Here is a 12,650-nt window from a genome sequence, read left to right as displayed (position 1 = left end):
ACCCTCTACCTTGCACCCTGAAATCTAGCCGCGTTTCACTTCTTTCGGTTCCTAGACTGCAACAGCTCCTATTATGCCTGCCCTTCATCCCTGCCTGGCACCTGACTTCTCACCATCCCACCTCCACAACATTTGACTTAGGGTCAGCTGACAATGGGACCACCAATGTCTCCCCTTGGCTTGAGTGGGTCTCAACCTGCAGGGAGAAGAATTGGGCTCAGTGAAGAACACTGGCTCTCTCACCCCATCCCCATCTTTCAGTTGTCCAGAATTCAGGGTGGCTCCCAGGATGTCCTAGCTGTTCCTGTGCTATATCTGGGGGTTTACTGCAAAGACACACAGGAAGGTAGGGAAGATGCCCAGGAAAGCAGCTCCTAGTCACATGTTCAGGACTCCTAGTGACCTAGGATGCTGGTGTCAGGATGTACTGACCGCCCCCCCCATATACGCCATTCCTCTGGCCATTCCCAACTCCCCATCTGGATTCCACCCTCTCTCCATGTCTGCTTGTTCCTCGACAACTCCAGCTCCTCCCGCTTTCCCTATTCGCTTCTCTCTGTCTCTGAACTGGCTCAGTGAATTGCCACCCAATGTGGAGCACCTCACTTGGGGGGCGTCCTCACATTGAGCCACTTCATTGGTTACTAGACTCATATCCAGCCTTTAAATGGCAGTCTTTGGATTAATTTCTAACTTATATACTATCCATTGGCCAGAGTAGCCAGGCCACAAGGCATAAAGCTCACAATTTGGCTCCTTGCTCCGAATGTTGTTGGAGACCTGGCAGGCACTTGGAGTCTGCCAGACTTCTCTCCAGGTCAATCATTTCAAACTCACACTTAGGCCATGTGATCTGAACAAGAGCGTTTTCTTTATCTGTAAATTATTTTATTTGAAAAGTCTCACAAAATGATCAACATCAAAATCACAGGTAGTCACACACCTTAAATCCCATTTATTTAATGGAATAAAATTATACAAAATCTGGATGTCTCAGAAAATCTGGGATATGTGATGGCTGCTAACATAGTAGAAAAAGCAGTGGAATCAAGAGGGCTGAGTTCTAGATTTGCTTGCTGTGTGATCCTAGACAAATCCCTTGCCTACTCTGAGCCTTGGTCTCCTCATCTACACAATGGAAGTTTTCACCTGTGGGATGGTGTTCATCGCTAATGGCACGTGGTTCTGTGGCTCTTGGCCAGTCGGAAGTCCTCAGATTTGACCCCTTCTCGGTGAGCAAGGCCAGAACTTAAGTCCACATTCCAGTGAGCACAGGGGAGTCCAACTCTGGGTGTTTAATGACCCAGAATGTCCCTAAAGGATAGTTCCTGACTCTACAAATCATTTGCCACAGGAGCAATTCCATCCAAAAACTCTCCATGAGCTGAGAGGCTGGTGGGGAATCCCCTCACTAACCAGATAATTCCAGGAGCCAACCACAGTTCAGTCCCTAGAGTTTCCAGTTGAGCCTTTTCCAGACTTAGGCTGGTTTGGAGCTGGTCAGACACTAGGGAGGGAGCTCTTCTCCCAGGCAGGATTGGACACAGGCTCAGAGAAGAAGGGTGCTTGTAGGGGCCCACAATCTCCCCCACTGCACTTGGCACTCCACCCACTCCCCCATGAGGGCACCAAGTCCTGGCAGGAGACTGGCGCCAGAACCCCCAAGCTGTTTGTCCAGCTGTCCTCACATCCCCAGGCCACAAGGTTCTTATATACCTTGGCCTGGAAAATGTTGTCAGGCATCTGGACACCCATGGGGTCCCAGCCCAGAACCAACACAGGGTGGGAGGAGGGAAGCTGGGTTGAGTCTCATACCTCTCTGGGCCTCCCCTATTCTCTTCTGTACATATGAGGTCAGATGGTCACCAAGAGCTCTTTAGCTGGGCAGTCCACACCTCCAGAGTACCAGTTAAGAAATTGGTTGGCTTTGAAGTTAGAATAGGTTTGAACTAGCGTAAGATTTTATGTACCCAGGACTTCGATAGACAATAAATACTCCCCCAACTTCATACACAAAAGTGTAGTTTGTGTAAACTGTGCGATATTAACAGAGCATCTTGACTCCTTACAAGAGAAGTCGGAAGTCAAACTGCTTCCCCTCAGTAAGACTTGGAGATTTGTGCCCAGAAGAATTGAGAAATGCCCCTTCCCTTCATGGCCCTTTGCATCAGCTAATTTGTACAGGGCCTGGCATACCTCCTGTAAAACTATGGAACCCTAATAATCCATTGTGTTCAGACATATGCCAAAATCTCTGAAGTGGGCTAGAGGAGCAGTCAATAGGTGGCAGATTACAGAGAGGGACAGCCAGAGACCTCAAATGGAAACACACCACGAAGGGCAAAAAAACGTCTAATATGGTAACCCAAGCCCAGCGATTGAGTTAGAACATGGTGGGAAAGGGTGTTGGCCTGGACACAGGGAGACCAGGGTCTTGATTCAGCCACTCCAGTGGCAAAACTGGCTGGGTAGGCGCAGCTAGGGGAAGACTTGCAGCACTTTGGAGCCTGCAAGTCTGCTGTTATTCTGGGGAGGCAGAGGAGTTCTCATGTTCACCTTGCAAACATTTGCCCATTCAAATAAGCATGTGGGGATTCTTAGAAATATGTTGGTAGGAGTCATCCATCTGACTGCACTGTCCTTTGCCAGGCAGGTATGGGATTGATCACTATACAAAAGAAGTTTGAGGACATCTTCTAGGGTAGGGTTTCTTAGCACTATTGACATTATAGCTCCAGAAAATTATTGGTTATGGAGACCTGTCCTGTGCACTGTAGGACGTTGAGTGGCATTCCTGGGACTCTACCCACTAGATGCCAGTAGTACCACCACCCCCAGTGGTGACAACCAAAAATGTCTCCAGATGTCCCCTGGGGAAAAATCTCCCCCAATCGGGAATCACTGTTCTGAGGGTAAGATGTGCCTAGGCACATTTTCTCTCTAAAATCAGTGTGATAGTGTCACCTTTTTACCAGAAACAAATAATAAGAACAGCTCATGATCACTGAGCCACAGGGCAGGGACCACCTTAAGATCTTTACCTGTAATTGCTCATTTAACCCTCCAACAACCCAATGAGGCATACACAACCATTATCCCCATCTTGCAAACAAGGACCCTGAGATACAGAAAGTTTAGCAACTTGCCCATGGCCAGCAAGTGTGGAGTGAGGATTTGGATCCAAGTAAACTGAGTCCACGGTTTATATAATATACACTATGGAAAGTAAAAGCAAGAAGCTGTAACCCACTCTCTTGACATGCCCAACCCATGATCCAACCAATCGGATCCCATAGAAACCCATCCAATCAGAGCTTGGTACTGCCCTGAGCAGGAGTGACCTGGACGCAGGAACCAAACCGTTGGGGAAATCAAGTGAATGTCTTAGAGTTGTGGCTAAAAGTAAAATAAGTTCACGCCATTGTGAAGAAGAAGGAGAAGGAGGAGAAGAAGAAGAAGAAAAAGGAGGAGGGGGAGGGGGAGGAGGGGTGGGGAGGAGGAGGAGGGGAAGGGAAAGGGAGGGGGAGGGGAGGAGGAAGAGGAGGAGAAGAAGGAAAAGAAGAAGGAGGAGAAGGGGGAGGAGGAGAAGGGGAGGAGAAGGAGGAGGAGGAGAAGATATAGACAGAAGACAAGACAAAGGGAAATTTGGAATCAGGACGAGCAAGAAAGTAAAAGCTGAGATATTGGAAGACTCAATCTACATCACATAAGATGTTGGTCTTAGGTCCCACTGCTTCAAAAGCAGCCCCTGACCTCTATTGTGTCTTCCAATTGAACAAAGCCGTGGTCCTATAAGATGTAAACTGTCCCCAGAAGACCAAAGACCGGGGTTGCCAATTTTAGCAAATAGTACAGGATAGTGGGAAGCAGCCGCATAGCACAGGGAGATCAGCTCGGTGCTTTGTGACCACCTAGAGGGGTGGGATAGGGAGGGTGGGAGGGAGACGCAAGGGAGAGGGTTTATGGGGATATATGTATACATATAGCTAATTCACTTTGTGATACAGCAGAAACTAACACAACAATGTAAAGCAATTATACTCCAATAAAGATGTTAAAAAAAAAAAAGAATACAGGAAACCCAGTTAAATTTGAATTTCAGATCAGTGAATACTTTTTTAGTAGAAGCGTGTCCCATGTAAATATTAGGGACATTCTTAACACTAAAGAAAAAAATTTCTTTGATGATCTGAAATTCAAATTAACTGGGCGACCTGTATTTTCTCTGGCAACCCCTCCCCAAGACGGTCCCTTTGGATCCTGCCCACTAAAAGGGACAGAAGCCCCACAAGAGGCCAGCACACTTCCCAGAGCCCAATCCCCTCACTAAAAGGAAGACAAAAAGGTCCCACCCTGTCCCCTCCTTCCCCCAGATATGCCCCTCCTGCCCCCAGATGCCCAGTACAATCTGCTCCCATCACCCCCACTTCAGTCCACCCTCTCCTGCCCTTTATACCCACGTGGAGAAATTCCACTGATACAAGGATACTTGGAGGGTTAATCCTTCTGATACCAAGTCACACTTTAACTCATTCCCTCCAGGCCAAGGATTAAATACTGCCCCTGTAGGGGTCAGGGCTACAGCAGACCCTGAAAGCTGAGAAACACCCCACACACTCACACCAAGTGAGGAGAGGCTGCCAAGGAAAGGGAGGGACGGAACAAGGAGAGAGAAGAAAGGAGGGGCCGCCTGGCCGGGCTGCTGTCCCCCCTACAGAGCCAGCTCAGATTCAGTTCCAGGAGCAGCTTGGCTGCGGAAGCAACGGCAGTCCCTCTCCTCCAGGGAAGGGCAGCAGGCGGACCGGCACACAGACAGAGGGCCTGGGACTGGAAGTCCTCAGCCCCCAGCCTCTTGGCCAAGCCCGGCCCCATGGCCTTCAATGACCTCCTGCTGCAGGTGGGGGGCGCCGGCCGCTTCCAGCAGATCCAGGTCACTCTGGTGGTCCTCCCCCTGCTCCTGATGGCCTCCCACAACACCCTGCAGAACTTCACCGCCGCTGTCCCCACCCACCACTGCCGCCCGCCTGCCGACACCAACCTCAGCAAGGACGGGGAGCTGGACGCCTGGCTGCCCCGGGACGGGCAGGGGCGGCCCGAGTCCTGCCTCCGCTTCACCTCCCCCCAGCGGGGGCCGCCCTTTCCCAATGGCACAGAGACCAATGGCACGGGGGCCACAGAGCCCTGCACCCACGGCTGGATCTATGACAATAGCACCTTCCCTTCCACCATCGTGATGGAGGTGAGGAGACCTGGGCCCCTCTGTGCACCATCCAGAGTGTGCTTTCCCCTCTGAGACACACACACACACACACACACACACACACACACAGACTGTCTCAAATTCTCCAGAGGCCAAGATGGGAAAATGGAGAAAGGGGTTCAAGATGGGGGTCTTTGTAGGAAGGGGGGAGGTGGGAGTTGTAGGGGTCAAGAAAAGTCTCTCAGCTCCTGGGGCCAAAGAGAAGAGTCGGAGGAAGAGGGTGACACAGGCCTCAGAGGGCCAGCCGGAACGAGGGCAAGGGGCTGCCCTGCAGCCCAGGCTCACCTTGGCCTGACCCTTGCCCCCTCTCCCCACAGTGGGACCTCGTGTGTTCTCGTAGGGCCTTACGCCAGCTGGCTCAGTCCTTGTACATGGTAGGGGTGCTTCTCGGAGCCATGATATTCGGGCACCTGGCAGACAGGTCAGTCCTGGGCAGGGCCAAGGAGACGGGCTGGGACTGGGGGCTCCTCAGCTGGGCTTGGGGGGCCTAGGTGGGAGGTTGGCATCACCAGCTGGGGCTCGTTTGAGGACCTATAGCACAGCCTCATGATAAGTCACGGGTCCTGCGAAGACCCCCACCCCAGGGACTCACCCAGGGCAAGCGCCCCTCTCCCAGTTTAGCCTGGCCCCTGCTGGTCCTCAGGACCCTTGTTGCAGGTCTTCCTTCCCCCGACAGGCTGGGCCGCCGGAAGGTGCTGATCTTGAACTACCTGCAGACGGCTGTGTCAGGAACCTGCGCCGCCTTTGCTCCCAACTTCCCCGTCTACTGTGCCTTCCGGCTCCTCTCGGGCATGTCGCTGGCTGGCATTTCCCTCAACTGCATGACACTGAGTGAGGGAGGCCGGAAGGGCAGGGCAGGCCCCTACCCACTCCCCTCCGACCACCCAGCCCTGCAGCCCCTTTCCAGCCTCCTCTCCCAGCCCACCCCTCCTGCACTCAGCCTGTCCTGACCTTCCAGCCAACATAACAGCCTTTTTCCCGGGGCTCACACCATCCTGACCTCTCATTTAGACATGTGATTGCAAACTCCATTGTTAGGGCCAAGTAATTCCCATAAATGACTGAGGCAGACAACAGGCATTAGGCAGTGGTGAGGACTGTCTCTGAAAGACAGTCACATCCGTCCAGAGGGGCCGCAGCCACTCAGCTGCTCCAGCCAAGAAGTCTCAGGGCTGTCAGATCTTCCCCCACCCTTTTTTATCAGTGTAAAATATGCCAATTTTTTTTAACATTTGCAATTAATTCTCATATTTTTAACATAGGGCAAGCCAGCATCATATAGACCAAACACATTTATGGACTGAGCATGGCCTGTCCATGAGTCATCAGTGTGCATCCTTGGATAAGTCACCTCCCTTCTCCCTGTTTCTCAGATGAGGAACCTGAGCCTGGGGAGAAGGGAAAGGATTTACCCAAGCTCATTCCTCAAGCCCAGAAGGGAATCTAAGGATTTGGGATTCTCCAGACTAAAAGAATTAACCAGGACAAGGCTAGGGCTGGGGCAGGACACCTAGAGAATCCAGTCCCAAAGGCCAATCTAAGTCTTCAAGCCACTGCCCCAGCTGCCAAATCAGGAGCCCACAAGGAACGAAACTGGACTTCTTCAGACAGAAGCAGAGAGGTGGTCCCACACCCACCTGAACTCTCCAGAGTGGAGGAAAGCTACTGCCTCCTCTGAGCTGCTCTGGCCACTGAGGCTGAAATCCAGCCCAGACTGAGAAGGACCAGAGGGGCGGGTGCTGTTGAGGATGGAATGAGTGGTCAGAGATGCTCTGAAGGGAAAGAGGACCCTGGCCAGGACAGTAGGTTGGAGAGGAGCAAAAACACACAGCAGGGGAGTGGAGGGGACAACTCCTGGGGATTCCAAACCTACCTCCCCATCCCCACCTCCATCACAAGTCCCCCACTCCCCCTCCCATGGCCCCCAACCTCGTTTGATGTATCTTCCACTGAGCCTTGGGACAGACTAAGGTTTGAAAAGAGAGAGGGGTCTTGGTGGGCTCCACGGGTCTCCACCCACCTCGCACCCAGTAAGTTCCACCACTCTGTTCTAACCCTCTTTTCAGATGTGGAGTGGATGCCCATCCACACGCGGGCCTGCGTGGGCACCCTGATTGGCTATGTCTACAGCCTGGGCCAGTTTCTCCTGGCTGGTGTGGCCTATGCTGTGCCCCACTGGCGCTACCTGCAGCTGCTGGTCTCCGTGCCCTTTTTTGCCTTCTTCATCTACTCCTGGTGCGTGGGGCCCAGAGGGATGCGAGGGACAAGACTTCCCCCAGATCTCGCCCACAGGATCAGAGAAGGTCAAACCCAGGCCAGTGACTCAGTGTGACCAATGGGGAAACTGAAGCTCTGGGCGGAAGGACTTGCCCCAGGGTGTCCGGTTCTCTGGCTTCCCCAGCTCCCCCCAGGTCTCCAGCCTGCCTGCCCTGCTCCCTTTACCCAGCACCCAAGGGCTGAGCTCCCGTGTTGGGGAATAAGTCATCACCAAGCTGGGCACTGCCTTATGGTCCTAGAGATTGGGATGTGGCAAAGTCCTGGGTTCCCAATCTTACATAAAATCCCACTGCAGACCTCTGGAAAGCCCACGCCCTACCTCCAGCCCCAGTGACTGGAACTGAAGCCACGCCAACACCCACGCTCACCCCTGCTCCCAGGTTCTTCATCGAGTCGGCCCGCTGGTACTCCTCCTCTGGGAGGCTGGACCTCACCCTGAAGGCCCTGCAAAGAGTGGCCTGGATCAATGGGAAGCGGGAAGAGGGGGCCAGTCTAAGTATGGAGGTGAGACCCCTGAGACCTCCCATGACATCCCACCAGGGCTCCATCCCTAAACCCAGGACTCACAGGGCTTCTCTGAGTGAGGAGCTAGGCTGGGAGGAGCTCCTATGGAAGTCCAAGCCCTGAGCCCCGTCCATCCCAGCAGGTGCTCCGGGCCAGTCTGCAGAAGGAGCTGACCCTGGGCAAGGGCCAGGCCTCGGCCATGGAGCTGCTGCGCTGTCCTGCCCTTCGCCGCCTCTTCCTCTGCCTCTCCATGCTGTGGTAGGCCCAGACAGACAGACTGATGGACAGACAGACAGACCAAGAGACAAAAGACTGGTTGGGGAAAGAGTGGACGCAGGGGATGGAAGAAGGGAGACAAGAGGGAGGAAGTCAGCAGACCAGCTATGAGGGGCAGGAATCCCCCACCAGAGAGAGTCTTAAAGAACCAGATGACCTCCAGCCTCAGTTTGCCTCCAATCCCCAAACTGGGCATCAATCTCTCCATATTCTTCTCCTTTTATCAGCTCTGTTCCAATATGGAAACACTTCATCGGTACTGATGGCCCGCAGAGTCAACAGAATTACATCACAAAGGCAGAGACAAGGCTGGCTTGCAAAGCATTGAGAGACATTACTGGCCTTGTGGTGCCTGCCAGAAACACAGGCACAGGCAAAACTCATCTCTGAAAGTACACTCTGGCCAGGGTTGAGACCAGCCAAAAATCTTCCTTTCCCACTGCAACATTACCCATTACCCCTCTTACGTGCCAGCCTCCCAACCCCATCATCATAGCAATCCCATGACAGTTAAGAGAAACATGGTCGGAAGGAACAATCCTGCCAATGAATTCTTTGCTTCCAATTTGGGATTTACTCCAGGTTGTGCGTTCTGCCCAGCAACCTGAGCTTTATATTCTGGGCTCTTGACATCTTAAGAAGCACAACACCCATCCCAGGACCACGGACAGGTCCAGGAAAACTCTGACCTCTCCCAACACCTTGGCCCTAAAGATACGGCTTTGGATATCCACTTGTCCTCCCTCAGTCCAGTATCAATAGATAAAATAAAGACTAAAACTGTGTAAATCCTACATGGCAACTAAGTGAAAATTCCCTAATACACTGGGGACACTATCAGAAGACTCAGGGGCATAGGAGGACTATCCCAATACGTGAAGTGCGCACTAAATGACAGAAGAAATATCAGGCGAGGTAGATTCCAGATTCTTAAGCAGGGTAACCTGTGCAGCTCACCTCTGTTTTGGATGAGCATCTACCCCCCCTTTAATCTTCCTAACAAACTCCATACCCCTCATCCCTCCCCACTAGGTTTGCCACTAGCTTTGCCTACTATGGGCTGGTCATGGACCTGCAGGGTTTTGGGGTCAGCATCTACCTAATCCAGGTGATCTTTGGTGCTGTGGACCTGCCTGCCAAGCTTGTGGGCTTCCTTGTCATCAACTCTATGGGCCGCCGGCCTGCCCAGATGGCCTCACTGCTGCTGGCAGGCATCTGCATCCTGATCAATGGGGTGGTACCCCAGGGTGAGCACCCATGCACATCTTGGTCCCTCATCCTTGGCCACACCCCCAGACATGACCCAACTTCTCAGCCCGCACTCCCGAGATCTGCTGACCCCCTCTCTTCTCTCTAGATCAGTCCATTGTCCGAACCTCCCTGGCTGTGCTGGGGAAGGGCTGCCTGGCTACCTCCTTCAACTGCATCTTCCTGTACACTGGGGAGCTGTACCCCACAGTGATCCGGTGAGTGGGAGCTTAATGGGAGGGGCTTTGGGGCAAGACATTCCCCCGCACACAGGTCAGACCCAGAGCACAGGCCAGTATGCCCCAGCCCAAGGCCCCCCTCCCAGCACCTAACAGTGAAAGGTCTATATCAGCCGCTCAGTACACGCTTAGGCTGCCCACTAAGCTCTTACCTGACCTGAGGGGAAGATTTGAGCCACCAACTGGGACAGGGTTGGAAGCCAAGAAGACACATCTCAGAGGCAGTTAATTGAAGTCCCCCCTTGATCTCCAAAGCACAAGTTAGAAGCTGCCACAAAATCTAAATTCCATCTTTTTTTTTTTTTTTATAAATTTATTTATTTATTTATTTATTTATTTTTGGCTGTGTTGGGTCTTCGTTTCTGTGCGAGGGCTTTCTCCAGTTGCGGTCAGCAGGGGCCACTCTTCATCGCGGTGCGCGGGCCTCTCACTGTCGCGGCCTCTCCTGTTGCGGAGCACAGGCTCCAGACGCGCAGGCTCAGTAGTTGTGGCTCACGGGCCCAGTTGCTCCGCGGCATGTGGGATCCTCCCGGACCAGGGCTCGAACCCGTGTCCCCTGCATTGACAGGCAGATTCTCAACCACTGCGCCACCAGGGAAGCCCTAAATTCCATCTTTAACCAAGTAGTATGTCTGAAACCAAAGACCACAAACATGAAAGTAATTTTTTGTCACAGAGCAACCACTTAATAACGGTGGTTCTGGGAGTTGTATGGATAAATACAGCACTGCTTTTTTGAGTGCCAAGGTTGCAAGGAGGGGGGATTTTTGCATTAAGCCACCAGAAACACATATCTATTTTACGAATGGGATGCAAAGCAACAACAACAACAAAAAATAGAATGGGGTGCAAAATTCATATGAGATGTCAAAGAAATGCCAGGCTTCCCTAGGCTACTTGGAATGAGAACCCCAAGGGGTCATGGTTACTACCCTGTACCTTCAAAGGATTTCAGCTGAAAGAACAATAGTATAAAGTAGCACTATGTGCCAGGCGCTGTCAAACTGTTTACAAATATCAACCCTTTTGGTCCTCATAACAAGCTTATGAGGTAGGTACTATGATAATTCCCATTTTCCAAATGAGAAAACTGAGCCACAGAGAGGTTAAGTGCCTTGCCCAAGGTCACACAGCTTATAAGTCAGGAAGCTTAGATTTGAACCCAAGCAGTTTATCTCCCTAGTCAAAGTTTTTAACCTCTGCTCTCATAGAGAATGTTCTTAACATATTCTTAACATGCAGAGTCCAGGTCCCTTCCCCTGGGGATTCTAATCCAACAGGTCTGTGTGGAGCTGGGGCAACTGTAAATCAAATCCCTCAGGTGATCTGAACAACTGGCCGAACTAAGCTAACTTAACAGTTACAGGAAACTGTCCAGAGAGGGCAAGAGACTTGCCCAAGGTCACATAGCAAGTTAAAGGCAGAGGCAAAATTCAATCTCCTGATTCTCTGCCCAGAGCCTTTCCCAACCTGTTTTGGTTTTTTTTTTAATCTCCAAAATAAATGCCAAATTGGTTAGCTAATCAAATGGGGAACAGAGCAGGCACCAGGGGGTCTCCTGGGGCTGGGCCCGAGCTGCCCTGGCCCCAAATTCAGCCAGAACCTCAGCATTCATGCCAGAACACTAACCGGCACCCACCCCCCTGCGTCCCGCAGGCAGACAGGCTTGGGAATGGGCAGCACTCTGGCCCGAGTGGGCAGCATTGTGAGCCCACTGGTGAGCATGACCGCCGAGATCTACCCCTCCGTGCCTCTCTTTATCTATGGCGCTGTCCCCGTGGCTGCCAGCGCTGCCACTGCCCTCCTGCCGGAGACCCTGGGCCAGCCACTGCCAGACACGGTGCAGGACGTGGAAAACAGGTGGGCCTCCACCCAGAGACAGCAGGGACTCTCCCCGGGTCACACATCCAGGCTGGGGCGGCATTAAGACTCAAACCCAGGCCTCCTCTTCTAGGCCAGGGCTCTTTGTCCCTGTGTCCCCAGTTGGCTGAGAGTCTCCTGGAGTCCTTCCTGGGGCTCGCGGCTCCAGGGAGTGGTAGATGTTTGGGGCAGAGAGCTGGTAGCTGGGCACAGCTGAATGGAGAGCCCGCTGGGAGCCCCAGGCTGGCCTGGAGGCTGCATACCGAGGGCACCACTCTCCTGCCCACCCACCCACCCCGACCTGCCACAGGAGGAGAGGGAAGAGGAGGCAGCAGCGACAGGAGCAAAAGCAGATGGTCCCGCTCCAGGCCTCAGCACAAGCGAAGGACGGACTCTGAGGGCTGAAAAGGAGCCTTACGGAGCCCTGAAGGAAGACAGGGTCCTACAGGTCCTGGGTCGCTCACAGGAGAAGGGGGAAGGGGGAATGGTGGCCCAAGTGTCGGGGCTATGGTTCAGGGAGCACTCCCCAGGGGCCCCCCCTCTCTGAATAGACGCCACGAAGACCGCATATTAAAAGGTTTGTGCGCAGCATCTCCCTTTGTCTCTCCTGTCTCAAAAGTAACAGCCACTCCGCTTCAGCCAGCTTCCAGGCCAAAAGAGCGTACAATCCAGTCCCCGCCCTCAATCCCCAGGACTTTACAAACCATCCCAGGCAGCTGGAGGAGAACCTCTTACCTCGGCCCCCTCCCCTGTCCCTGCTTTCCTCCCTCTTCTCTCCTTCCTTCTCTAACCTATCTAAATACTGCTATTTCTGAGTTTTAAATCCCTTACACTCCACCCCTTCCCTATCAGGCTGGAAACTGACAAGGGCCTAAAATGAAAGCAGCCAATCAGAGGCTTTGTTTCAGGATCCTCCCTCTCTGTGAAAGCTCCCGGGAACTTCTGGCAGCAAAGGAGGAGAAAAAAGAGAGCAGCTGTGACGTCAG

At 52.8% G+C, this 12,650-nt stretch overlaps 1 protein-coding gene across 1 annotated transcript; it reads left to right on the top strand.

Moving 5' to 3' along the window:
• The first annotated feature begins 4,596 nt into the window (after window positions 1-4,596).
• LOC133099710 (solute carrier family 22 member 6) lies at window positions 4,597-12,255 on the top strand. The gene is made up of 10 exons (XM_061203524.1): window positions 4,597-5,239; window positions 5,578-5,681; window positions 5,937-6,091; window positions 7,327-7,495; window positions 7,918-8,041; window positions 8,184-8,299; window positions 9,350-9,564; window positions 9,675-9,783; window positions 11,461-11,664; window positions 11,975-12,255. The coding sequence occupies exons 1-10, from the start codon at window positions 4,871-4,873 to the stop codon at window positions 12,060-12,062; spliced, it is 1,653 nt and encodes a 550-aa protein (XP_061059507.1). The 5' UTR covers window positions 4,597-4,870; the 3' UTR covers window positions 12,063-12,255.
• The last annotated feature ends 395 nt before the right edge of the window (window positions 12,256-12,650 follow it).

This window comes from Eubalaena glacialis, chromosome 10 (assembly GCF_028564815.1).
Source record: "Eubalaena glacialis isolate mEubGla1 chromosome 10, mEubGla1.1.hap2.+ XY, whole genome shotgun sequence".
Classification (NCBI taxonomy): Eukaryota; Metazoa; Chordata; class Mammalia; order Artiodactyla; family Balaenidae; genus Eubalaena; species Eubalaena glacialis.
This window is presented reverse-complemented; position numbering and strand designations above follow the sequence as displayed.

Coding starts and splice junctions, on each gene's coding strand:
- LOC133099710 (XM_061203524.1), top strand. CDS start 4,871: ATGGCCTTCAATGACCTCCTGCTGCAGGTGGGGGGCGCCGGCCGCTTC. Junction 6,092..7,326: donor CCTCAACTGCATGACACTGA/GTGAGGGAGGCC, acceptor CCCTCTTTTCAG/ATGTGGAGTGGATGCCCATC. Junction 11,665..11,974: donor GTGCAGGACGTGGAAAACAG/GTGGGCCTCCAC, acceptor GACCTGCCACAG/GAGGAGAGGGAAGAGGAGGC.